General features: G+C 48.6%; 1 protein-coding gene across 1 annotated transcript; it reads right to left on the bottom strand.

The window, feature by feature from the left end:
- On the bottom strand, positions 1–27,902 carry SCRT2 (scratch family transcriptional repressor 2). The gene is made up of 2 exons (XM_081196679.1): positions 27,695–27,902; positions 1–2,349 (listed from the first exon to the last, which is right to left on the bottom strand). Exons 1-2 carry the CDS (start codon positions 27,834–27,836, stop codon positions 1,646–1,648), a joined length of 846 nt encoding a protein of 281 aa, XP_081052805.1. The 5' UTR covers positions 27,837–27,902; the 3' UTR covers positions 1–1,645.
- Positions 27,903–27,990: the final 88 nt, after the last annotated feature.

The raw sequence follows: 27,990 nt of genomic DNA, 5'->3' as shown, positions 1-27,990 counted from the left end.
GTGTGGCGCCCAGTGCTCCTCGCCTCACCTAGCTACGCCTCTGAATTAGGCAGGTTCATGGAGGAGAGGGCTGTTGAAGGCTACTAGCCATAAAGGCTGTGCTCTGCCTGCAAAGTTGGAGACAGCAATGCTTCTGGTTTCTGGAAATCACTCAAGGGGAGAGTGTTTCTGCAGTGGCATAGCAAGGGGCGTGCGGGAGTTATTTTTTTCCAAAACACATATTTTTGCCGTTTTGTCATCCCCCTCAGTGATGACACCCAGGGCGGCCCGTACCCTCCGCACCACCTTCCTACGCCACTGCCTGGCTATGCCTGGAAACGATGTTTGGATTTAGCTATGCAGTCAATCTGTTTCTTGCCCTTGTCCCTTCCAGCCTTCAAGGAAGAATGCTTCTCTTGCGATGACAGGAGGATGGAGAGGTTATGGTTGGGGTTTTTGCGTTGGGTTCTTCTCGGGAACATGGTGTGGTTCCTCAGAAGCTCTTGAGGGCATCCCACAATGTGGAGATGGGTGAATGAGGGCCATCTTTGGTGAAGTTCCCTCTCAAAGGCATCACTGTTAGCAAACACTAGGTGGAGATGTCAAGTAACCGGGAATGAGAAGACCTATAACCTCTGTGCAAACAAATTGGGATGGGTGCTCAACAAACAGGCTGTCTGGCGGAGATCCTAATTCTGACAACCATATGGAAAGAAAGAAATGACTGGTTCTCTCCCCCCACCCACACATTGTGCCTTCCTGGGTCCTTCAAACATAAAAAAAGTTCCTGTTTCCTATGCCAAACACAACAAATCAATCTCTTCCTCGCTTCCAAAGCTTGATTTGAGAAGTCACTCTGTCTAAGCGTCCCACACCCAGCCTTGTCAGCGTCGTGGGTACCCTTCTTCACAATGCCCCCCTGAGTCGGGTTTCACAGCTTCTGCACTCGTTCTGTCCCCAAAAGATCTCAAAGGGCAACACTGATAGCTTTTCTTCCTCCCCATCAAGGGGAGAAGAAGGAGCAGCACACTAAATAAATAACGTAATAAATAATATAAATACACCCGGCATTTCCCAAGTTATCTGAAAGAGAGAGAGAGAGAGAGAAATGGAAAGAGAGACAGTTGTCTCTTTCTTTCCCTCTCTCCATCCCGGTAATCCTGAAGAAAAGTCAAAAGCTTGTCTCGCTCGTGCGAGACCAAGCAAGGAGTCTCCCAGAAGACGGCCTTCTGCTGGCATTGACTGGAGTTATTGCTTCGGTTGACGATTTGGAGAAGGAAGGAGAAAAAGGCAGGTCAGGAGGACCAGGGGTGGAGAACGTTCTGCGGACCACAGCTCCCACCGCTGCTGAACATGTGGTTGATGGGAGCGGTGGTCCAACAATATCTGGAGAACATCTCATGGACCACCCCTGGCTTTGAAGGTTGCTGGGCCTCGGGACCAATGCTTGCCATCTTCCCAAAGTCTACATCACCTTCTGAGAAGGACAGGTTGCAATTGCCAGGTTCTTAAGTGCTTCCTCCCAGTAACAGAACGACTTGCAATTTGTTGCGGCGGTCCCTTTCGCCTCCCAGGGCGACGCTTGTCCTTTCTTGTCCAAACCCCAGATCCCTGAAGACGGTTGCCGTGGTCCTGCCCTGGACCTTCTCTCCTTCCCCTGTCCGGCTCAGTTCTCCTCCTCGCAGGCGTGCTCAGCCCCCTTGAAGCAGGCCGACTCGTAGTGCTTGTTGAGGTACGACTTGAGGGCGAAGGTCTTCTCACATTGCTTGCACTTGTAGTGCTTGAAGGCCGAGTGCGTCTGCATGTGAGCCCGCAGGTTGGAGCGGTCAGCGAAGGCCTTTCCGCAGTGGGAGCAGCCGAAGGGCTTCTCGCCCGTGTGGGAACGCATGTGTCCCTGCAGGAGCCACGGCCGGCTGAAAGCCTTGCCGCACACGTCGCACTTGTGTTTGAGGTTGTGCGTCAGGATGTGCATGGCCAGGGCGGGCATGGAGACGTAGGCCTTGGAACAGGTGGGGCACTTCCTCGCCATCTTGCTGTCCAGGCTGCGGTGCGTCTGTTTGTGCCGGCTGAGGTTGGAAGACGTGGCGTAGGTCTTGCCGCACTCGCTGCACGAGTGGCGGTGCGCCCCCCGACGCTGGCCCTCTCCCCGGCGCCGCGACCGCCCGTCGGTGATGAAGAAGGCGTCCATCGAGTAGCTCTCGGTGACGGCGGCTTCGCCGTTGAAGTAGTGCGCCGACAAACTGGATTGCGGGCTCTCGGGGTCGCTGTAGTCTTCGTGGGACGGCGTGTAGATTGGGTCTGAGGACGCCAAGTGGAGCTTCTTCTTTTCATTCTTGTAGCCGGACGACGCGAGGCAGGTCTGGAGATAGCCTAGGGAGGACAGAAAGGGTTCAGTTAATCAGGGAATCCTAGAGTTCAAAGGGACCCCCAAATGCTATCTAGGCCAACCCCCTGCAGTGCAGGAATCTCAACTAAATCATCCATGACAGAGGGCCATCCAATTTATTTGTACCCTGCCCATCTGGCTGGGTTTCCCCAGCCCCACTGGGCGGCTTCCAACAAAGATTAAAAATACATTAAAATGTCACACATTAAAATCTTCCCTGAACAGGGCTCCCTTCAGGTGTCTTCTAAATTCGTGCCAGAGGTCCGTTCTTAACCTGAAACTGTTCTTAACCTGAAGCACCACTTTAGCTAATGGGGCCTCCTGCTGCTGCCGTGCCGCTGGATGATGATTTCTGTTCTCATCCTGAAGCAAAGTTCTTAACCTGAAGCACTATTTCTGGTTTAGTGGAGTCTGTAACCTGAAGTGTATGTAACCTGAAGCGTATGTAACCCGAGGTACCACTGTAAAGGGACCCCTGACTGTTAGGTCCAGTCCTGACCAACTCTGGGGTTGCGGCACTCATCTTGCTTTATTGGCCGAGGGAGCCGGCATACAGCTTCTGGGTCATGTGGCTAGCATGACTAAGCCGCTTCTGGCAAACCAGAGCAGCGCACGGAAATGCCATTTACCTTCCCGCCGGAGCAGTACCTATTTATCTACTTGCACTTTGACGTGCTTTCGAACTGCTAGGTTGGCAGGAGCAGGGACCAAACAACGGGAGCTCTCCCCGTCACGGGGATTCGAACCGCCGACCTTCTGATCGGCAAGTCCTTGGCTCTGTGGTTTAACCCACAGCGCCACCCGCGTCCCGGATTCTGAGGTGCTGCACCCCAAATATGCACACAACTAAAATCTGATAGCTATACAGTAAGAAAACAAATAATTGCAAAGGAATAAAGGAACAAAATCTGAGAAATGTGGTCTCACTGAACAAAGTGCCACATAATTCATTCATGAATCTTTTGATGTCTGCACAGAGCTCCATCTATTTTGATCAGGGCTAATAATAATAATAATAATAATAATAATAATAATAATAATAATATATGTTGCCCATCTGTCTGCGTCAGAGAGTCCTATCGCTTTCCATCTGACGATCCTTATTAACCTAGATTTTCTCAGCACTGAACCTGAGAATCCTTTGCACGCAAAACATGTGTTTTTGCCACTAAGTTATGCTTTGGTGTTGCAACTAGGAAACAGAGCATAGGAGAGAGGGCAGACATTTGCATAGCCGTGTTTGCAGAATGTCAACTCCTCGAGAAAGAGAGGCCGGTGTGTTCCCTTCCCACACTGGATGAAGGGAAAACCAAGTCTTCCTCTTGACTCCCATTTCCAGGGAAGCCTTTGATGGCTGCCAGTGCTGTCAGCGAACAGGGAGTGCAACTCAGAAGGAGCTCAGCAAACAAAGGAGCTTCGGGCGCACGGTTCCACAGCGAGAGGCTACTACGAACACGCTTGTGTTTCCCCCCTTCCCTGGGGAAATAAAAGGAGCTGAAGTGGAAAGGAGTCGACCTCTTTCTCAGGCCGTTCCTTCTGTCTTGTCCAATTTCCTCTTGATTGACGGAGGGAAAGGCAGAGGCGAGCCGGGTCATCTCATTACCTCCCCTCATCTGCCTCACACGAAAATAAAAAAAGGAATTAAATTTTGTCAGCTGCCAAATAGCCTAGAAGTTAGTTAAACGGGAAATGGGTCACAGTCACGCTGAGCGGAAAGGCGCTTTGTGCATTTTGTTCATGGGGTGCAATCCTATCCCCAGGATCAAACTCTAGGGAAACTGGGTGCGTGCACAGCACTAATTGGCGTTGGCCTGTGACGTCACCAACCCACCTTCCCAAGGTCTTTTTTTTCCAACTGAAAAAGAGTGAAAATTTAAAAGGCTAATACCTTGCCAGAAGCTTTGGTGGAGGTGGAAGCTGGGTGTCTCTCTAAGCGTTCGGTTTGCTAATACTGTAAGTCTGTCACTGAGGAGGCTGACTCAAGACGGACAAAAGAGTTTATTCACATAGTGTATAGCCAAAAAATAAAATTAACTCCCACAACATGCAGTGATGGCCAACAAGGTGGAGGGCTTGACAAAAGGATTAGACAAATTCATGGACAATAAAGTTAGTAAGGGCTGTTAGCCACAATGGCTAAGTTGTACCTCCACTGCTTGAACATATACGCCTCTGGCTACCAGTTCCTGAAAACCACAGAAGGGGAGAGGGCTGCGCTTGTGAATCCTACTTGTGAATTTCCCATTTGGGGTATCTGGTTGGCTATTGTGAGAACAGGATTCTGGATTAGATGAGCCCTTGACGTGATACCTGAAGGAGCATCTCCACCCCCATCGTTCTGCCTGGACACTGAGGCCTTCTGGCTGTTTCCTCACTGCGAGAAGTGAGGTTACAGGGAACCAGGCAGAGGGCCTTCTTGGTGGTGGTGCCCTCCCTGTGGAACACCCTCCCATCAGATGTCAAAGTCACATGTACTGGCTTGAGAGCAGTACATGTGAAAAGGATCTAGGAGTCTTGGTTGACCACAAACTTGACATGAGCCAACAGTGTGACGCGGCAGCTAAAAAAGCCAATGCAATTCTGGGCTGCATCAATAGGAGTATAGCATCTAGATCAAGGGAACTAATAGTGCCACTGTATTCTGCTCTGGTCAGACCTCACCTGGAGTACTGTGTCCAGTTCTGGGCACCACAATTCAAGAAGGACACTGACAAACTGGAACGTGTCCAGAGGAGGGCAACCAAAATGGTCAAAGGCCTGGAAACGATGCCTTATGAGGAACGGCTAAGGGAGCTGGGCATGTTTAGCCTGGAGAAGAGGAGGTTAAGGGGTGATATGATAGCCATGTTCAAATATATAAAAGGATGTCACATAGAGGAGGGAGATAGGTTGTTTTCTGCTGCTCCAGAGAAGCGAACACGGAGCAATGGATCCAAACTACAAGAAAGAAGATTCCACCTAAACATTAGGAAGAACTTCCTGACAGTAAGAGCTGTTCGACAGTGGAATTTGCTGCCAAGGAGTGTGGTGGAGTCTCCTACTTTGGAGGTCTTTAAGCAGAGGCTTGACAACCATATGTCAGGAGTGCTCTGATGGTGTTTCCTGCTTGGCAGGGGGTTGGACTCGATGGCCCTTGTGGTCTCTTCCAACTCTATGATTCTATGATTCTATGATTCTAAAGAGATATACAAGTATCTGATTTTTAGAAGACATCTGAAGGCAGCCCTGTTTAGGGAAGCTTTTAATATCTGTTGTTTTATCGCTTTATTATCATAATCACCAATTGCGTTGAGAGCAGTCTAGCATGGCTGGGGAAACCCAGCCAGATGGGTGGGGTATAAATAATAAATTATGAATATGATTATGATTTAGCAACCAGGCACTTCTTATGAGACAGGGAAAACCCAATGGATTTGCTCCAAAGGTGGTCAGTGGATACACAACCAATTCATTTTGGAAAGGAAAGACACCCCTGTGCTCCCTGAAATACTGATTGTGACTGTTTCCCTCAACTCACTGCAGTCGCTTGCAATTTAAACTGGAAGCCCAGAAATATATGAACAGTTTACTACCACTTCTCCTGAAATATGTAAAAATAAAATCAAATGATGCCTAAATTCCCCCACTCCTCCATTTCTAACTGCTGCCTGTTCTGACCTATATGGTGGCGCTGTGGTCTAAACCACAGCCTCTTGGGCTTGCCGATTGGAAGGTCAGTGGTTCGAATCTGCACAATGGAGTGAGCTCCTGTTCCTCTGTCCCAGCTTCTGCCAACTTAGCAGTTTGAAAGCACACCAGTGCAAGTAGATAAATAGGTGCCACTGTGGCGGGAAGGTAAACGGCATTCCCGTGCGCTCTGGTTTCCGTCACAGTCCTCCGTGTGCCAGTAGCGGTTTAGTCATGCTGGCCACCTGACCCGGAAAGCTGTCTGTGGACAAACGCCAGCTCCCTCGGCCTGAAAGCGAGATGAGCGCTGCAACCTGATAGTCGCCTTTGATTGGACTTAATCGTCCTGGGTCCTTTACCTTTTTACCTTAATATGGGTTGTCAAAAGTGAAAGAATAAAACCTAAAACTTCCGACAAAGTTGTGGGCCACACCCAGTGGGCCACTTTGACAGGTGGATGGGGCTGGACACCTGTCAGTCACCTGGCATTCCCCACGACACCAGGTGATGCAGCTTCAAAAAAAAGTAATGGGATTAAGTACCATCTATACATCATTTTCATAATATTTTCTTTTAATACAGTACATGCAGTAAATTTAACCCCTTTCTTCCACAGCCTTTCCCAATCTTCCCACATTATATTGTGTCCAACATCTCTTGCCCAATCAATCATCACAGATTTAACTTGTTCGTCCTTTGTATGCCAATCTAACAACAAATTACACATTTTGGAGAGATTTTTAACATTAGTGTCTAACAATTCCGTTTCCAATTTTGATTTTTCTGTTGCAAAACCATTTTTCTTATCAAGTTTATACAATTCGTTAATCTGATAATACTGTAACCATCCATCCAATTTATCTGATTCCTTCCTGAGCTCTGATTCCTTCCTCCCTTCCTTTGGAAGGGCCTCCCCCCTTGAATTCAAGTCGGGGATGCAAAGGAGGAGTCAAGTGAATGTTCTGAGTACTCTCCTAATTGTTCGTCCTTTTAACTATGGCTTGAAGTTCCAAGCTTCACCTTGAATATTCCCATATATGACACCAGGGCCAGGAGAAGAGGAAGTAAGTTTATCCTGCAAGGCTAAGGGGGTCCCCACACCCGTTGTAAATGATAAGAGGGTAGTTATCCCTGAAGTGTGGATGGCAGCGACCCACAGGGAAGCCCTGTGACTTTGTTTCCAAAAGAAAAAGCGATTAGGGAGAAACGCTCTGGAATTCCAGGCTTGTGCAAACAGAAAGAAGCTTGATATTTTAGGAAACCACAACCCTGGAGTAACAGCTTTGGCTGGAGTAACAACTATCTGTGTTCACAATCTGAGAGACGGTATGTATGCATGTGTGTGCATGTGGGGGTCCTCATAGTCTGTTCTTCACTGAACTTCCGCACCAGTAGGTGGCCCCCTCGGGCAGGAGAAAGCTGCCAAGAGGAGGGCATGCTTGCAGAAAGAAGGTTGTGTCATTTCTCTGAGATGGGCTAAGTGCATCTCGTTTCTAATGCCCATGCATATAAATGCACACATGCACAAATATTTCTGCACCGTGAAGTGCTCAGATTCCTTCTGATCCTGGAAATAGCACATAGCCATTGTTACTAGTAGCCACTGGTAGCCTTGTCCTTATGAGTTTGCTTAATCACCTTTCAGTCACCTAACTTGGCCACCATCACTACATCTCAGTGGTCTAAACCACTGAGCCTCTTGGGCTTGCCAATCAGAAGGTCGGCGGTTTGAATCCCCATGACGGAGTGAGCTCCCATTGCTCTGTCCCAGATCCCATCCCAGCTCTTAGCAGGCAACACAAATATTTAATGCAGGGATGGAGGGAGGGTGATCTGCAAGAGACAGCAATTGATCTGGATTGGAACTGGACCCAGAGTCATAACTATCAGCTGTTACAGAAGCTTTTTTTGGAGAACAGGCTCCCACCAGTTAACTTAGAATCAGAAAGGGAAAGGGAAAGGGACCCCTGACCATTAGGTTCGGTTGTGGCTGACTCTGGGGTTGTGGCGCTCATCTCGCTTTACTGGCTGAAGGAGCCGGCATACAGCTTCCGGGTCATGTGGCCTGCATGACTAAGCCGCTTCTGGCGAACCAGAGCAGCGCAAGGAAACGCCGTTTACCTTCCCGCCGGAGCGGTGCCTATTTATCAACTTGCACTGATGTGCTTTCGAACTGCTAGGTTGGCAGGAGCAGGGGCCGAGCAACAGGAGCTCACCCCGTCACGGGGATTCGAACCGCCAACCTTCTGATTGGCGAGCCCTAGGCTCTGTGGTTTAACCCACAGCGCCACCTGCGTCCCAACATAGAATCGTAAAATTTGAAGGGACCATCTAGTCCAGAACTTTTCAAAGTTTTCATGTTGGTGACACACCTTTTAGATACGGTTCATTTCGTGACACAGTTATTCAGTTTTACTAGCAAACCAGAAGTTAAACTAACCAATTTCCAGCGCCAGGAGGAGTGCTGGGAGTGTTTGTGTGACACACCTACACACGGCAGCTGACACACGAACGTGTCGCGACACACAGTTTGGAAAGCTCTGATCTAGTCCAGCCCTCTGCAATGCAGGAATCTTTTGCCCAAGTAGGACTCGAATCCACAACCCTGAGATTAAGAGCCTCATGCTGCACCAACGAAACTATCTCAACACTATAGGACTTATTTCCATAATGTGCTAAAGCACACCCAGTGTGCTCCGTGGCTAAGTGGGGATTTGAACCCTGGTTTACCAGGTCCTAGCTCAACCCTCTTATCCCCCCCCCCCCCGCATTCATCAAAATTTTTGTGCTGCTTAATAGTCAATGGGGACATGGGTGGAGCTGTGGGTTAAACCACAGAGCCTAGGATTTGCCGATCAGAAGGTCAGTGGTTTGAATCCCCGCGATGGGGTGAGCTCCCGTTGCTCAGTCCCTGCTGCCAACCTAGCAGTTTGAAAGCACATCAAAGTGCAAGTAGATAAATAGGTACCGCTCTGGCGGGAAGGTAAATGGCGTTTCCGTGCGCTGCTCTGGTTCGCCAGAAGCGGCTTAGTCATGCTGGCCACATGACCCGGAAGCTGTACGCCGGCTCCCTCGGCCAATAAAGCAAGATGAGCGCCGCAAGCCCAGAGTTGGTCATGACTGGACCTCACGGTCAGGGGTCCCTTTACCTTTACTAATAGTCAATGAAACCTCTTAAGCAGTTTACAAAGGAAAGTTAGTTTAGTATAACCACATGAAGATATCATTTCTTTCTTCTAGTGTAAACCTGCTGTGATCAATTCGACCGGACCATCCAAAGTTCTGGCGCTTGGGCTGACCGTGGTTAAAACGATGGTTCAGAGAAACACAGCAATGACAATTCCCTGCTAGCTAATTGAATTCTTCCTGTGCAGAGTGGAACTCACACCACAGAAAAGCAACAGGCTCCTTTTATGTATTCAGCTCTAAATGATGTTAGGAAATCAAATTACGCCTTCTTGGGAGTCGGTTCCAGAAGCGACCATTTGTTCCAACATCTGTGCCTTATGGAAAAGAACCAGGAGAGATTCACCCATTTGGTATATTCCAGCTACAGATGGCGTTCATGTGGCAAGTGGGAGAGTCGAAATCCCTCCCCCACAAATAAAAGTAAATAAATTTAGGTTTTTTAAAAAAGAAATAAATGGTTTCTGTTCTGATCTTCTTGAGATCTAGGGCAGAAAACAAGAGAACAATTTCTTGCTTACGCCCAAGAAGAACTCCCTAACTGGAAAGCTCTCTCCAAATGGATTTGAGGTCATCCGCCAAGATGGCTCCAGACGGGCCCCTCGACATATCAGCAGGCAGCTTCCGTGATGCCTCCACAAACACTGTTCTCCAAGATGGTCCAGGACAGAGAAAAGGAAGTCCTTCTTCATGCAGCTAATTGTTAACCTGTGGAACTCCCTCCCACAGGAGCCAGTGATGGCCGCCAAGCTAGATGGCTTTAAAGGACGATTTGACAAATTCATGAAAGAGAGAGGGCTTTTGACGGATACTAGCCAGGGTGGCTATATTCTGCATTCACAGTCAGAGTCAGTTAGTTGTTGCTGGCACCCGTCTGTCTTGAGGGACAATGCGCCTTCAGGGGTGAAGTCAAACCTATGTGTTAGCTGCCCCAAAGTGACCTCTATGGGGTGTAAGCCTCGGCTGTGTGCATGGAGGTCCTGGGCCACCCAGACGACAAGACCCCCCCCCCCCCCAAGGAGGAGGTGGAGCAGCATAGGCTACAGTATGAAAATAGTGAAATTTCTCACTTCCCACCCCAACTGACACTCCTCGACCCCCCATTTTTTTGGTGGGATGTAATCCACTGGGAGCAGTCAAGTACAGCATTCCTCGTTTTCCTAGAGTGGACATGCAAGGGGATGTTTGGTCCAGTCAGTCGAAAACTTCCTGTTTCCTCCTGGCTGGAGCATCCTTCGTTTTGCATGTGACTAGTAGGTGGGCGTGACCTTACCTGTCCAGGTAACAAAAGGACAAGGCACACAGCACACTCTCTCTTTTTCACTTCCTCCGTTGTTTGACCAGCTTCTTAGCTAGGAACGGTCCTGCTACCTTCTCAGCTAGCAGAAGAACTGGGATTATTCCCCCATATGGGGTAGAGCCACATGTACATATTTGTAACTAAGTCTGCCTTCAGGGATCCAACCGTGAACTGATGTGAGTAAACTTCTTTTATTGACTTTGAGTAAGATTGTCATGTCTTTATTCTTTTAAGAGGGATTCAAGGGAACTTACCAGGAACGTACAATTCAATCCGAGACAGACTAAATTGTATAATAGTCAGAGGCTCACACGAGCCTGCAACCAGCTATCTGCTGTGCGTTTAAATGGGAATGTAAACTTTGCTCAGTAAAGGAACTTGCTAACACAAGTTAAAGGTAAAGGTAAAAGGACCCCTGACCATTATGTCCAGTCGTGGCCGACTCTGGGGTTGCGGCGCTCATCTCGCTTTATTGGCCGAGGGAGCCGGCGTACAGCTTCCGGGTCATGTGGCCAGCATGACTGAGCTGCTTCTGCCATTTACTTTCCCGCCGGAGCGGTACCTATTTATCTACTTGCACTTTGACGTGCTTTCAAACTGCTAGGCTGGCAGGAGCAGGGACCAACCAATGGGAGCTCACCCCGTCGCGGGGATTCGAACCGCCAACCTTCTGATCGGCAAGCCCTAGGCTCTGTGGTCTAACCCACAGTGCCACCCGCGTCCCCAACACAAGTTAGGAAGGATATAAATAAACAATATATCCTCTCCTGCCACCCAGAACATTCTCACCATTTTTTGTCCCCCTCTTTGCAGACCATCTCCACCACCATTATGCCAACAGGACGTGCCACACATGCCCTCTAGCGTCCTAAGAAAACGCCTTAATCCTGATTTGATTGGATTTGATTGTTTGGTGGATTTACAGAAAGAAAAAAAACACACAGACCCCAATAAATAAATTTTAGAAAGGGGCAAGATTACCAACGGATACACAAAGCATAACAAAACGCCAAGACTCCTTGCACTCCTCTCTGCTCCCTTTTTCTTCCCGCCCAGGGTGGTCCTGCCCCCTGCCTGGCCCTCAGAGCTGGCACGTCCCATGGGGCTGGGTCTTGGTGCCAGCAGTCTCCTCCTTGCCTGTTTTCCAGCTGTGAGCTCCCCAAGGGAGGAGGCCAGCAGTGGTGGCCATGGAGAGGCTATGGAAAAGCAATGAGATTATTATCCCTTGCAGCTGCGGCAAGCTTGGCAGTGGTGCTGGTGAAGGAAATAGGAACACTCCGGGATCAAATTGGAAGATGGGACAGCTTTCGTGATTCTGGGACTGTCCCTGGGAAATCAGGAGATTGGGAGGGGATGGAGCAGGACCGCTGGGGGGGGGGGTGTCTGCCGAGAAGGTGTGGCTTGGGGAGAACCTGGTTGGGGGCAGACGGAGAAAACCAGAGGGCTGAGTTTGGCCCCTGGGTTCTGAGGTTCTCCAGATGGATAGGAGGGCAAGGGAGGAGTTGGGTTCAAAACACCCCACAAACATTTTTAGTACAGTGGTACCTCAGGTTAAGTACTTAATTCGTTCCGGAGGTCTGTTCTTAACCTGAAACTGTTCTTAACCTGAAGCACAACTTTAGCTAATGGGGCCTCCTGCTGCTGCCGTGCCGCCGGAGCACAATTTCTCTTCTCATCCTGAAGCAAAGTTCTTAACCTGAAGCACTATTTTTGGGTTAGCAGAGTCTGTAACCTGAAGCGTATGTAATATGAAGTACCATTGTACATGCTGAGCAGGAAAGGGTTGTTAACTGTTTTGGTGCTGGCCATTTGTCACTCAAACACTCTCTCTCTCTCTCTCTCTCTCTCTCTCTCTCTCTCTCTCTCTCTCTCTCTTACACACACACACACACACACACACACACACACACACACACACAGCTTTTTCTCCTCCACAGGGAAAAGGATACAGATCTGCTTAGCTCAGGGGTCAGCAGACTTTTTCAGCAGGGGGCCAGTCCACTGTCTCTCAGACCTTGTGGGGTGCCGGACTATATTTTGAAGAAAAAAATGAACGAATTCCTATGCCCCACAAATAACCCAGAGATGCATCTTAAATGAAAGGACACATTCTACTCATGTAAAAACATGCTGATTCCCAAACTGTCCACAGGCCGGCTTTAGAAGGCGATTGGGCCGGATCCGGCCCCCGGGCCTTAGTTTGCCTACCCATGCCTTAGCTTTTCTTCTGCAGGGAGCCAAGCAGTTGGAGCTGGAAGGTGGGCAATTCTGGAAGGGAAAGTGGCAGTCTCATCTGCCCGCCTTTTTCATTCCAAAATGAAGCTTTTTAAAAACTGTCCAAAAACTTGGACGTTGGGGGGGGGGGCACTCCACAGAACTCTACATAAGGAGTAATTTCGCCCTCTGTTATCCTTCCAAAATCTCTTAACTGTCGGTGATGAATATTATTGTCCCATATTTGCAAATTTCTTTTAGGGGAGGGGTAGCTGAAGGTTGAAATGCGCCTTCATGAAGGCAATACAGGAGTGAAATTTCCACCAGGCAGAATGCAGGTGGATGCTGTCAACATCAGGGTGTGTGGGTGTGTATCTGTAAATTGGGGCTTTGCCACTCTCAACCGCTTTTGAATTTTTAAATTTATTGTTATTCACGTTTTATACTGTATTTTATAATGTTTTTTTGTTGCATCAATTAACGATTGTGGAACGGCTAAGGGAGCTGGGCATGTTTAGCCTGGACAAGGGGAGGTTAAGGGGTGATATGATAGCCATGTTCAAATATAGAAAAGGATGTCACATAGAGGAGGGAGAAAGGTTGTTTTCTGCTGCTCCAGAGAAGCGGACACGGAGCAATGGATCCAAACTACAAGAAAGAAGATTCCACCTAAACATTAGGAAGAACTTCCTGACAGTAAGAGCTGTTCGACAGTGGAATTTGCTGCCAAGGAGTGTGGTGGAGTCTCCTACTTTGGAGGTCTTTAAGCAGAGGCTTGACAACCATATGTCAGGAGTGCTCTGATGGTGTTTCCTGCTTGGCAGGGGGTTGGACTCGATGGCCCTTGTGGTCTCTTCCAACTCTATGAGTCTATGATTCTATCCTATGATTCTAAGTGTTTTAAATTTGTTGTTAGCCACCCTGAGCCTGCTTTTCTGAACCGGGAAGGGTGTGGTATAAATAAAAAATTATTATTATTACAGTATTATTATTATTATTATTATTATTATTATTATTATTATTATCCCATCACTCATTCCTTTGCAGAGGAAGGAGGGCACTAGCCACCTCCCTAACAGATGGTGAGTTTTCTAAGGGTAGGAAAACACATTCCCTCAGCGCTGCATTTTGAACACTCAGCACCAGAGATCACTGCAGGATGACAGACGCCTCTCTTGCCTCCCCCAGTCTCTGTTCTTGGATACAGATTTTTATATAGAAATGGAAAGAGAAATCCCTGAACGCGTAGAGCTATCCTTGCTTTCTCTCGCTGTTGAAGATCACTGGGAGATGCTTCCCTCTGCCTGAGATGGGTCTTTAAAAATAGAACCCACCTTTGATTTTTATTATTTTGGCAGATGTGCAATTCAGAAGGTTTAAGAGACGTCCCCTCCAACCCTGGCAATCTCTACGATCCCCCCCCCTCCTGGTTCGCCTTCTCCCCCTCCTCCTCCTCCTTGTTTACCAAGTGCAGTCACACACTCTTGGCGGAAAAATGCACTCCTCAGCAATTTTTCACACTTTCGCTGGAACGCACAGCAAGGTTATTGCCAAGAGGAGCAAACTATTTCAGGCAAGGAGCTGCTTCCAGCAACAGCGATGGAAGGGAAACAATGTCTGTGTCGGGAATCTTTTAGGATGCGTCCCGTGTTCCTTCCTGACGAACCTTCTCTCCTCAAATTGTCAAGCAGCGGGTTCCATTTATCATCTCCAGCATATCAAAATTATGATTTTGGGGGTTTTTTTGACAGGGGAGGGGGAGACTCTTCCAACCCCCTCAGAGCAGGAGCAACCATCCTTTTTCAGAGTAATTGACAGGCTCCACTTTGCTCCATATGAGGTGATAACGAGTCTTTCAAGTCTCCCTGTTCTTTGTGACACTTCAGCACAGAGTAGTCTTTGCCAGCTTGGTGGCCCAGCCAGCATGGTTGCTTGTATTTCAAAAACATATGGAGAGCACTAAGAGGGAGTCAGAGAATAATAATTTTTTGGGGGGGGATTGGAACAGGAGTGCACTCATTGGATATGATCCCCATTAGTGAAAAACGCACCCTGTGCGAATTCAGCTCTATTCATATAGGTCCAACGTGGGACTTGAACACACAAACATTGGATGAAGAGTCCTGTGTCCTCACACATTTACTGTTTCCTTGGGGTTCCCCCCTCCACACTCTTTATGTGATCTCAGCCAATCAGGGATCACATAGTGAATATGACGATATTGTGGCACCCTTTGACAGACAAATGAGGGTGTGTTGCCTTGTTTGTATGTTTTTATAAGGATTTATCTTCTGCATTATGATTATTTCTAATTAACACTTTTAAAAATTATATTTATTATTGCCTGTGTGGTATCTTGTGAGCCGCTTTGAGCACAACTGTGGAAAAGTGGCATATAAGTAAACTGATGATGATGATGATAAATGAGGAGGGGTGGGGAAGAGGAGGCATGTGTTTTTGGAGGATGGCACTTCTGATTTTAATGAGGGTGAAAGAGGAGAGCACAAAATATGGTCTGAAGATCGATATCAAAAAAACTAAGATCATGGTCACTGGTCCCATCACCTCCTGGCAAACAGAAGGGGAAGAAATGGAGGCAGTGGGAGATTTTACTTTCTTGGGCTCCATGATCACTGCAGATGGTGACAGCAGTCATGAAATTAAAAGACGCCTGCTTCTTGGGAGAAAAGCAATGACAAACCTAGACAGCATCTTAAAAAGCAGAGACATCACCTTGCCAACAAAGGTCCGTATAGTTAAAGCTATGGTTTTCCCAGTAGTGATAATAATAATAATAATAATAATAATAATAATAATAATAATAATAATAATTATTATTATTATTATTATTATTATTATTATTATTATTATTATTATTATTATTTATTTGTACCCCGCCCATCTGGCTGGGTTTCCCCAGCCACTCTGGGCAGCTTCCAACAAAGATGAAAAATACACTAAAATGTCACATATTAAAAACTTCCCTGAACAGGGCTGCCTTCAGATGTCTTCTGAATGTCAGGTAGTTGTTTATCGCTTTGACATCTGATGGGAGGGTGTTCCACAGGGCGGACGCCACTACCGAGAAGGTCCTCTGCCTGGTTCCCTGTAACTTGGCCTCTCGCAGTGAGGGAACCGCCAGAAGGCCCTCGGAGCTGGACCTCAGTGTCCGGGCAGAACGATGGGGGTGGAGACGTATGGAAGTGTATGGAAGTGAGAACTGGACCACAAAGAAGGCTGATGCTTTTGAATTCTGGTGCTGGAGGAGACTCTTGTGAGTCCCATGGACTGCAAGAGGATCAAACTTATTCTTAAGGAAATCAGCCCTGTGTGCTCATTGGAAGGACAGATCATGAAGCTGAGGCTCCAAGACTTTGGCCACCTCATGAGAAGAGAAGACACCCTGGAAAAGACCCTGATGTTGGGAAAGATGGAGGGCACAAGGAGAAGGGGACGACAGAGGACGAGATGGTTGGACAGTGTTCTCGAAGCTACCAGCATGAGTTTGACCAAACTGCGGGAGGCAGTGGAAGACAAGAGTGCCTGGCGTGCTCTGGTCCAGGGGGTCACAAAGAGTAGGACATGACTAAACGACTAAACAACAGCAACTTCTGGTTTTGCCAGGTTGCCCGATGGCAGCATCATTGCACGAGGACACAAAACTGTAGGGAGTGCCAGGACTTGTACCCTCCACCCGCACCACAGGCAAACATTATTTATTTTTCTGCACCCTCTTCAACCCCTCTCAACATTGCAGAAAGTGGGTGGGGCTTTTGGAGTGGGTGGCTCGGTCACGATTTATGGAAATCCGTCCCCTATCTCGGCTCAGATCTCAGCTGCCCCTCTGCCCTTGTTCCTGGCATGCAGAATCCAACCATATCCACCTTGCCTCCCTCTGCACCACCGGAGTGCTACAAACTTCCCTTTATTGGTGTCCTCGCAGAAACATCAGCTTCTCAAGGGCACCTGTTCCCTTCAACAAAGAACATGCCAAGCACCAGGTTTTTCTGCCTCGCTCAGCTTTTCTGATTATGGAAAGGGGGATGGGGAGGGAAACAGGCCTCAAAGCCCCAGGCAGGTATTTGTGAATTAAGGAGGAGAGGGGGAGGGAGATCTATAGCAGCAGCCCATTCACTCTCTTGCCTCTCCTGCTATTCCCAGAGTCCCTGCTCAAGAACACTTGACACTGATTGCTCCTTAATGCACTAAAAGCACCTTCTCTCTCTTTCAGATTCCTGGATTCTCTCCCTCTCCCCTCCCACCTTTTCAGCGCATGCTTATGCACTGAGAAGAGAGAAACAAAAAAAAAAACGAGATCTTCTTCATCTGGGCTGGCATCCTGTTTCAAAGAGTGGCTATTAATCTGCTGATCAATTAGCGAACTGTTAGTTGCCCTATATCCAAAGTTCTCTGGGTAATGAACGGTTGAGCAATTTAAAAACGGTTGCAAATCGCAAACCACAACCCAGAGGCTACAATGACACTCAGGAAATGGAAATAGGTAAAGGTGGAAATGGAAATAGGTAAATGGACCCCTGACCATTAGGTCCAGTCATGGCCCACTCTGGGGTTGCGGCGCTCACCTCGCTTTACTGGCCGAGGGAGCCGGCGTACAGCTTCTGGGTCATGTGGCCAGCATGACTAAGCCGCTTCTGGTGAACCAGAGCAGCGCACGGAAACCCCGTTTAGCTTCCTGCCGGAGAGGTACTGTCAGGGAACTGCCATCGGAGCCAGAGGGAGAGGGAGGAGTCCAGAGGGATTCCAGAGAGCGTCCCGGGAGGGAGAGAAGCAGCCCATCTTATGGGGAAGGAAATCAGCGTAGCACCAGTGGAGAAGGGGGGCAGATGGGGGAATCGGCGAGGTGGCTCCATGACTCTTCGCCGGAGACCAGCGGGGAGAGCACTGGCCCTCCGCTGCCCACACCCTCCTTGCGCAGAAGGCTTCCGCGCAGGGAGAGTAGGTGGCGACTAGGCGTCAAAGAACTTTTATGCTGGAAGAAGTTCAAGAAACGCCCACTGACGGATTCTGCCAGCGATTGAGACAGCCACGGGTGAATGGCTGTCCGGACAGTGAGAGTTCACCCAGGTAACCCAGCCAGTGGTGGTGCCGATTTATGCACAAGCAACCCCTAGAACCATTACAGGTACCTATTTATCTACTTGCACTTTGATGTGCTTTTGAACTGCTAGGTTGGCAGGAGCAGGGACTGAGCAATGGGAGCTCACCCCGGTGCGGGGATTCAAACCGCTGACCTTCTGATCGGCAAGCCCTAGGCTCTGTGGTTTAACCCACAGCACCACCCGCGTCCCCAGGAAAATGGAGAAGCCATCACCAAAACAGAGACCCACCGTATTGCCAGCTGGCGTTAAATAATTTAATCATAAAAGCCGTGCAGCTTGGTTAGGGTTGAATCACATTCCAACTGTTCAATATATAGTGAGTTTAAGAAAAGATCAAGATCATAAGCAATCAGGGAACCTGTGTTTATTTTACTGCACATATCCTGCCCTGTTCCTTGTCCATAGCACCTGACATTCAAAAGCACACTTTCTGAAGGAGGTTCTATGGAACTCAGTGGCGTAGCAGGGGAGGCAGGGGGCTGTGCCCTGGGCACAAAATTCTGAGGGGGCACAACCAGTTGCTCCCATGCAGGATCCTGCACTATCCTGTCCCGGTGAAGGCAGCAAAGCACCCCAGGCCTGGCACTCCTCTCCACAGGCATTGGGCGGGGGGAGATTTGCCCGCCAAGGGCTGTATTGGCTGGCCAGGATCCCCACCCCTATGTGGGCAGGCAGGTTGCGCAGCAGAGCCCCACTTGGCTCCAGTGGGGAGGGAGGCACCCTGATAGTGACAGCTTGTGCAACCCGGACTCAGGCAACCCATGGTACGCCACTGATTGAACTGTTATGTATAATCATCCAATGCCATGAATTAGAATTCTCCTTTTAAGAACCGCCCCAAACTCCTCACCCCAAGTTGCTATTTGCCTGAGTAGAAAAGCAGCCACTGTCCTAAAAGTCCAGCAGGATCAGACCAAAGGCCCCTCTAGTTCAGTGCAGAGGCCAACCAGATGTCTATGGGAAAGCCGAAAGTCTGAGGCCTAACTCAGATTTCTTTTCTCTACAAAGGTAACTGTAACCACAAGATGAAGCCTGGCTTCAGAATACTAGTAGTAGATAGGTAGCCGTGTTGGTCTGCCATAGTCAAAATAAAAAAATTCCTTCCAGTAGCACCTTAAAGACCAACTAAGTTAGTTCTTGGTATGAGCATACCAAGAACTCATACCAAGAACTAACTTAGTTGGTCTTTAAGGTGCTACTGGAAGGAATTTTTTTATTCAGAATACTACTTTGGACTGAATGTACAGTCATACCTCGGGTTACAGATGCTTCAGGTTGCATTTTTTGGGGTTATGGACCTGCCGAAACCCGGAAGTACCAATTAATTTTGGGTTTTGGCAGCCGTGCATGCGCAGAAGCGCTAAATCTCGCTTTGCGCATGCACAGAAGTGCCAAAATGCAACCCGCGCGTGCGCAGACGTGGCACTGTCAGTTGTGAACGCTGCGGGTTGCGAACGTGCCTCCCACATGGATCACATTTGTAACCCGAGCGTCCACTGTAAGTAAACTTTACTCTTACTTTTAATCAAGACTGTTGTGTTATTATTAAAATTTTAAGAGGGAAATAAAAGGGGAAACTTACCAGGAACAATCCAGACTGGACAAGCCAGACTGGATTGCTTAACTTAAAGGATTCTAATGAATCATCAACTTGCTTCCAGAAATCTGCAAGGAAATGTGCTCTGCTGCTTGCTCACTAGAGTGAGTGAGGAGGGATAATATTTAATCAATATATCCTCTCCTACTTTCCTCAACATTCCCATGCAGAATTGTAGTGCTGGCAGGGACCCAAAGGGTCATCCATTCCAACCCTTGCAATGCAGGATATGTAGCTAAAACGGTGTGGTCACCCTTTTCTGGGCAAGATCCCCAGTATCTGATGATGTGTCCACCACGATTAGGGACAGTATATATGAAGGAGCGTCTCCACCCCCATCGTTCTGCCCGGACACTGAGGTCCAGCGCTGAGGGCCTTCTGGTGGTTCCCTCGCTGTGAGAAGCCAGGTTACAGGGAACCAGGCAGAGGGCCTTCTCGGTAGTAGCGCCTGCCCTGTGGAACTCCCTCCCACCAGATGTCAAAGAGAACAACAACTACCAGACTTTTAGAAGACATCTGAAGGCAGCCCTGTTTAGGGAAGCTTTTAATGTTTGATGCATTACTGCGTTTTAATATTTTGTTGGAAGCCGCCCAGAGTGGCTGGGGAAGTCCAGCCAGATGGGTGGGGTATTAATAATAATAATAATAATAATAATAATAATAATAATAATAATAATAATAATAATTCCCCTCCTGGGCCAAATGCTGCATTTGTGAGGGTTGGCACTTTTCTAGCTGAGGTTGGGCCAAGCTAGCCACCTCTACCACTTCTGCAGTGCATTTTAACTCCTAAAGAAGGAGTTGAAGGATCTCAGGGGAACTGGTAGGAAAAGACTTTGCACCCGCCCTCCTTTCAAGTTCCCAGGTTTCTGCAGCCTCCCTGGGCAGAAGAGGCCTGCCAAGACTTTGAAGCATAAAGCTTTTGACAGCTCATCTTCTCACTCAGCCCAGGACAGCTTAATCCTTCCCCTGATTCTTGCTTTCCTTCCTGAAATGTCTGGTTTTCTTTACAGGGAGGGAGGGAGGGAAGGAAGGAAGGGAGACCTTCTCAGAAGCAGCTCTGACTTGTGATCAAAGATGTTGCATTTTCTCCAAATGTGCTGAGCTGTACGGAGCAGGCAGCCCACAATTCAGGAAAGGGGTGGGCTATCTGCGTCCCTCTGTTCCTCCTCAGCCTACTTTCAAAGGGTCTCTCCAAGCAGCCAGTTGAGACCTCTGGCACAAGCGTTCAGAGCCTGCTGGGGCGGGGAGGGGAGGAAGAAAGAGACAGTGTAGACTAGTGGTTAGAGTTGGGCTAAGGCCCGAGTTCAAATCCTCATTCAGCCAAGGGTGACCTTGGGATGGTCATCTTCTCTTTCTCAGCCTAACCTACCTCACAGGGTTGTTGTGTAGGTACAAAAGGGAGGAGGAGAGCTCCGTGAGGGAAAGGTGGGGCTATGTATGCAATTTAATACATGAAATAAAAATAAATAGGGGGGAGGGAGACACTGCAATATGGACTCTGACTGGCAGCAGCTGTCAAGAGTTTCTGGCAGGAGATAGTCCTAGCCATACCTGGAAATGCCGGGGATTCTTCTGGGAAATGATATATAATGAGATTAAAAAGATGCTGAAATATACATTTATTAAGAAACCAGAAGCATTTTTACTTGGCATTGTAGGAAATGATATTAACAGACAGGATTGTAAGTTGTTTTTATATGCAATGATGGCAGCAAGAATATTATTGGCACAAAAATGGAAGGAAGAAGAATTACCGACGGAAGAAGAATGGCGGATGAAATTGATGGACTACGCAGAATTGGGTAAATTAACTGGAAGGATTCGAAACCTGCAGGACCAGAGATTCCTAGAAGACTGGAGTAAATATATGAACTATTTGAAAAGTAACTGTAATGAACAGATTACGCTAGTAGGATTGCAAGTAGTTTTGTAAGGAGGACTATTGCAAGAAAGACTATGAGGAGAATTATTAGTTAATGATAATTAAGAGTAATAGAGAAATTAAGAAATGCAGAATAAGTGATAAAGAACGAAAAATCATCAGAGGTGTTGACGGAAGTCCAAAATATTGTATAAGATAAGAATTTATGTTATATGATTGTTGGAAATGATATGTTAAAAAAACAACAACTAAAAATGTGTGTGTGTGTGTGTGTGTGTGTGTATATATATATATATGAATGAAATGCTGGGGATTGAACCGGTGACCTTCTCCGTGCAGAGCAGAAGTTCTACCACTGAGCTATGGCCCTTTGCTCCACAGCAGTGCAGAGAGGATGGACCTGCTCATGGAGGGCATCTTGCCTCAGCCTTCACAACCCTGTGTCAGGGACTGGGCAGGGGAGGAACGGTGGAGACCACCTCTCCAGCTTGACCCTTCCAGAGAAGAAAAGACAGTTCAGAATTATAGTGGGGGTTTGAGGGGCTCACCCCGTTGTGGGGATTTGAACCACTGACCTAGACCACAGCTGGCCACATGACCTGGAAGCTGTATGCCGGCTCCCTTGGCCAATAAAGAGAGATGAGCGCCGCAACCCCAGAGTCGGCCACGACTGGACCTAATGGTCAGGGGTCCCCTTTACCTTTACCTAATAATGGACCATCCCCGATAAATTGATCAATAGAAACTTTTAGTTGATTAATCTACTGTTGAATGGATTGAGACGCATCCTGTTCCATTGAAGGGAATGGGGAGGCGCCTGCATACAGGACAGCTCTCTCTCTTTCTGTGTGCACATGGAAGTCCTCATACCCTCAAGGGACAACTGTAGGTGGGGGCAGGGAGGCTAAAGTGCAGATCTAACACAATGCAGCTACATGCATGGATGCTTGTAGCTGACAGCCTGGTAGGCCAATGGCAACACGCTCTGCTGCTTTCTTCCTCTCCCTCTCCCCCCCCTCTCTCTTTGCAGGATTGTTCATGCTCTCCCCCCACACTCCGGAATCTTCCCCCCTGGGGAAAAGCAATCCATATGGTCTTGCTGCTTTCCTCTTGCCATTGATCTGCCAGCCCCCGCTGCCTGAGACAAGAGAGAGAGCTCTTGCCAGTCAATTTGCCTTTGTTTTGCCTCGGTTCCACCAGGGGAGAATTGACTCTCCAGTTCCTTGCGATGGTTAACAACCCCCCTCAGATGTCGTCCTGCAGGGTCCCCTGTGGAAAGGAAGGGGAAACGATGGAGCCTGCGCAAGACAGAGTCTCAGTGGAACACAGAAAGCTGTCTTAGCAGTGAATCAGATGCTTGGTCCACCTGTCTCCATATTGCCAGCACAAACTGGCAGTAGCTTTCTAGGACATGGGTAGGCAAACTAAGGCCTGGGGGCCAGATGCGGCCCAATTGCCTTCTAAATACGGCCTGCGGATGATCCGGGAATCTGCGTGTTTTTACATGAGTAGAATGTGTGCTTTTATTTAAAATGCATCTCTGGGTTATTTGTGGGGCATAGGAATTTGTTCATTATTTTCCCCCAAAAAAATATAATCCGGCCCCCCACAAGGTCTGAGGGACAGTGGACCAGCTCCCTGCTTAAAAAGTTTGCTGACGCCTCCCCTAATGTGCCCATCAAGAATCATGCCCTGTTTAGGGAAGTTTTTAATGTTTGATGTCGTATTGTGTTTTAATTTGTTGGAAGCTGCCCAGAGTGGCTGGAGTAACCCAGTCGGATGGGCGGCATGAAAACAACATTATTATTATTATTATTATTATTATTATTATTATTATTATTATTATTATTATTATGCCACTGCAAAGATAGATGACTCTTGCTGCAAAACCTTGGAAAACATTTCACACAAGCCATGCAGCGCCACAACAAAATGTTGTAGCACAACAGTGAGAAATAATTTCAGATGCCCCCCGCTTGCATGTAAGCAGCATTTTGGTGCATTCAGCACACCTGTGGGACTGTGGACATGACAGCAGATCAGAGCTGCCTATCCACAGGGTCACATCAGGGAAGTTGCCAAGGCTAAAAGGGAACATGGGGGAATGTGTGCATTGGCTGTATCCCAGGTCAAGATCAGCTGCAGGTTTGTGGAGGGCCTGGGCAAACCCCCTCCTCTCTGGCTGGGCCCCAGTGAGCTTACCAGCCAGCAGCACTGGGGGCTAGTGAGCCAACATTTACATTTCCCACAATGCCCCAGAACTGCGCTCCGTTGGGGAATCAAAATGGCACCTAGACTCTACCAGATGCTCAGAGCTCTTGGCTGGATAAAAGGGATCTGCCAGGGTTTCTGGGACCCAGGCAGAAAGAGGCCTTTCTCAAGCAGGTACACAAGAGCCTTAAAAAACAAAACAAACCAACAACACCTGGAGATGTTGGGGCTTGACTGCGGGATGCAAAGTCAGCACTCTGCTAATGAGCTACATCAGCTGCCTTCTCCAGGGTGCTTTGGACCACAGCTTCCATCTGCCTGCATTGTAGCTAAAGGACCCAGATTACAACTTGATGGTGTGCATTCAGATTAGAATATCCAGCCCACAGCCAATGGTCAAAAGATTAGGGGAGTTGTCATCCCATGTTGGCTATTCCTGATGCCGGTTAGGGATCGCTGAGCTCCATCTCCTCTCGCAGAGGAGGTCTCAGGAGGCAGGACGAAGGAAGGCGTCAGTGATAGACTACAACTCCCATCATCTTTGACCGTTGGCCATGCTGAGTGAGGATGTTGAGAGTTGTAGTCTACACCATCTGGAGAGGGTTAGGGACCACTGAGCTCCATCCCCTCTCATCGAGGGGGTCTTAGGAGGCAGGACGAAGGAAGGCATCAGAGGCAGCCAACATGGGATGACAACTCCATCATCCTTGATCATGGACTGAATATTTTCATGCACGCCATCATCAATGTATGACCTGGGTGGTAAACTTAGAGGGCCAAGAAATAGGAGAGGCTCTGTTCTTGAGGAGGATGGATAAGGAGAACAGCAACACAGTCCTTTAGTTGCAATGGAGGCAGCTGGAATCATAGAATTGTAGTTGGAAGGGACCCTGAGGGTCATCTAGTCCAACCTCCTGCAGTGCAGGAATCTTTTTGCCCAGTGTGGGCTCAAACCCATGGCCCTGAGAGTCTCATGCTCTACCAACTGAGCTATCTGAGTGTAAAGTGAATCTGATTTCCCCATTTTAGCTTTGGCACAAGTAGGGTAGCAAAGAAATGGAAAAGTTCTCCTCCACTTTGAAACCCACAAGGACCCTGTGAGGCAGGTTAGAGAGAGGTTGGCTCAAGGTCATCTAGAGAACCTCATGTCTTGAGTGGGGATTTGACTTTTCCCAGCAGTGATGTATGGAAGTGAGAGGTGGACCATAAAGAAGGCTGATCGCCAAAGAATGGATGCTTTTGAATTCTGGTGCTGGAGGAGACTCTTGAGAGTCCCATGGACTGCAAGAAGATCAAACCTCTCCATTCTGAAGGAAATCAGCCCTGAGTGCTAACTGGAAGGACAGATCCTGAAGCTGAGGCTCCAAGACTTTGGCCACCTCATGAGAAGAGAAGACTCCCTGGAAAAGACCCTGATGTTGGGAAAGATGGAGGGCACAAGGAGAAGGGGACAACAGAGGACGAGATGGTTGGACAGTGTTCTTGAAGCTACCAGCATGAGTTTGACCAAACTGCAAGAGGCAGTGGAAGACAGGAGTGCCTGGCGTGCTCTGGTCCATGGAGTCACAAGGAGTCGGACATGACTAAATGACTAAACAACAACACCCCAGGAATCTCATAGCTTTTCTGGGTCTCCCTGGTACTAGTCCAGCACTCCAGACACTACCTCTCACATGCTTGCAAAAATCATTTGGACACAGGAATGTTCTCTTCCCACCTCCTCCAAATTCCTTGTTCTTAAACAAGGAGGTCCGCTGCCCAAGAGTCACAAAAAATTGGATTACAATCTCCCTTTCTCTCTCCTTTTCTTCCATGACTGCATAGTATATCCTTGTAAATGGGAGGGCAGGTGTGAAATCTCATATGTCAGAGGGTGATTGAGCAGGATTCCCACTAACTGGGGGTGGGGTGGGGGTGAAGGCTTGAATCCAACGTGCCCCGCCCCCGCCATGTGGTTCTCCTCCTCCTATCTCCTAGCTCCCGTCCCTAAATCCCACATCCTCAAATCTTCAAATCATTTTGCTTCCCATTCCCAACGCTTGCAAAAAAAAGTTTCAAATCCTCTCAGAAGCCTACATCGCGTGCAAGATGCAGCCTTCTCAAAATAACGCAATAGAGGGTTGTTCCGCAGATTACCCTGATCACAGGAGTCAGATTTCCTTAGTAATTTGATTTAAACAACAACAACAACCCATCAACCACAGAATATATAGCCTCATCAATCCCGTGTAGGTCTACTTGGAAGTAAGACCCATTGATCTCAATGGGACTGACCTGCTCCCTGGTATCATTGTTCACAGAGGAAAGATGGGGATCCCACTTTTGAATGAATGAATGAATGATATGTATCCATCAGAATTTAATTAAAATTTATGGAAGATCAGACTACCACCAGCTCTTAGTCATGGTGGTTTAATCAAGCCTCCTTCTACAGGGACAGTATATCTCTTCATCCCAAATACTGGGGTGAAACAACAGGAGCGTTCCATTGTTTTCTTGCTACAAGCGTTTTAAGGGACTGACCGCTGTTAACAGAGTGTGTGACCTTTTGATCTGGGCCAGGAACACATCTCTTAAATCCTTAGAAACACATCCACACCCTTGACCCATTGAAGCTTCGCACAGCAGTCCTGTCGGGGCGAACGGACTGGAGCGACGCCACTCACAGAACCAAAACTCCTTGCAAAGGCCACCGCATCCACTCAGGAAGGAATGTCATATTTCTGCAGACGCAGCAGTTTTACGCAGGGTGCACCTATGGGAATTCATCTGCAATAAACTAGCACGACAACACACACACACAAACAAAAACACGGAGCCGCTCTTTGCAAACGCGTCCTTCGCTTTCACATGCATTGGGCCAATGCCTGAGGTTCGAGAAATACGCGCAGAATGCCCTTTCCAACACACACACACATAGCTAGCCACGCACAAAACGCGAGAAAGATCAAACTTTTCCATGCCCCATTTTTTTTTTTTTGCAACGGCTCCGCTAAAGTCGTCCACCTGAGCTGTCCAACATGGGTTCTGGTTGGCGGGGGAGAGAATGGGTGGTACTTCTGCTGCTGCTTTGGGTCATAAACTTGGGAGATGGAAGAAGGCAGCCGAGGATGAAAGCGGCTGGGAGGAGAAAGGGGGAGGGGAGACATCCTCCCTCTTTGTAGGACGAAATGGATGAAAGAAAGCAAGGAAGAATCCTGAGTCCGGGCCGCGAGCAAAGGCTTTGCCTATCCTACCTTGAGCTCAAAACCTCCTTTTGCGGCCTTGGGGCGAGCAAACCCTATCCATCTCTCTCTCTGCCCCTGCGCCCCGTTTAAAAATGTATTTATACAAATCTCTTGGACTCAGAACATTTCTCCCCTTACAGAAAACTCTAAGATCTCACATTGCGTAACGGGGGAAAAAGCATCCCAATTTAAGTACAGTATCATCTCTGCCCTCCCCCGTTTTGTGTACCCTTTCAGTTGTAAGGGGGGGGGGGGGTGAGTGAGCACCACTGCCTGGTCCAAACTTTGCCCAGCCAGACCTTGGGTGCCGATGTGTCATAACGCATCTAACGCTCTCTCACAAAGGTTATTTCTCCCTGCTCACTGGCGATGTACCCCCCCCGGGGGGGGGGCAATCACACACACACACACAATCCTGTTCTAACGTTCAGGACTATCCCTCTGGTACAATAATGTTGTGGGAGGATGGGTGGGAGCAGTAGAGGAGACCCCCCTCCGCGATCACCCTGCAGGCAGTTTTGTGTTTTGTTTTTTTTTAAAAATATTGACACCACTTTTTGGTGCCTGTTTCCGTTCCCTAGAGGAGCAATGGAGGGGAGTGTCGCTGTGTCCGGGGAACAGAGAGACCGAGGAAGGGGGAAGGAGAACTCCATTAACACCCACCGTGGTTATAATCGAGGTCCCTCTATGCAAAACGACCCAGACCTTGCCAAATAGGTTGCGCCCGCTCTTGGCTCACCCCGCACGCGCATAACCAAGTGTTCCCCCTTTACACGCTCCTCCTGTCCCCTTCTAAGTCTCCTCTCCCTCATCCCCACACTTTCGCTCTCACGCGCACGGCGCCCCCTTCCTAGCATCGCACGCGCCCCCCGCCCGCCCAACCCGCCCTCCGACCCTTCTCAGAACGCCTCTCGCCTCCTTACCATCCTCCACCCCAGGGTCGCCGGCTCCCAGGGGTCCCGCCAACTCATTGTAGGAAGTTTCCAAGGGGTGGTAAGTGGGGGTCGCCGGGCTGGGCTGGAAAGCGTCCGCCTTGATCTTCTTGACCAGGAAAGAGCGAGGCATCGTGCAAAGGACCCGAGACGCCGCCGCCTCCGCCGCCTCTGGCTGCTGCTACTGCTGCTGCCGCCTCCTGAGCCGCGATCAGCACTTTGGACAGCGCCCGCTCTCCGCTTGGGAGCGAGAGGAGGGAGGGGCGGAGATGGGAAGCGGGGGGGGG

This window comes from Podarcis bocagei (assembly GCF_964188305.1).
Source record: "Podarcis bocagei genome assembly, chromosome: 5".
Lineage (NCBI taxonomy): Eukaryota > Metazoa > Chordata > Lepidosauria > Squamata > Lacertidae > Podarcis > Podarcis bocagei.
This window is presented reverse-complemented; position numbering and strand designations above follow the sequence as displayed.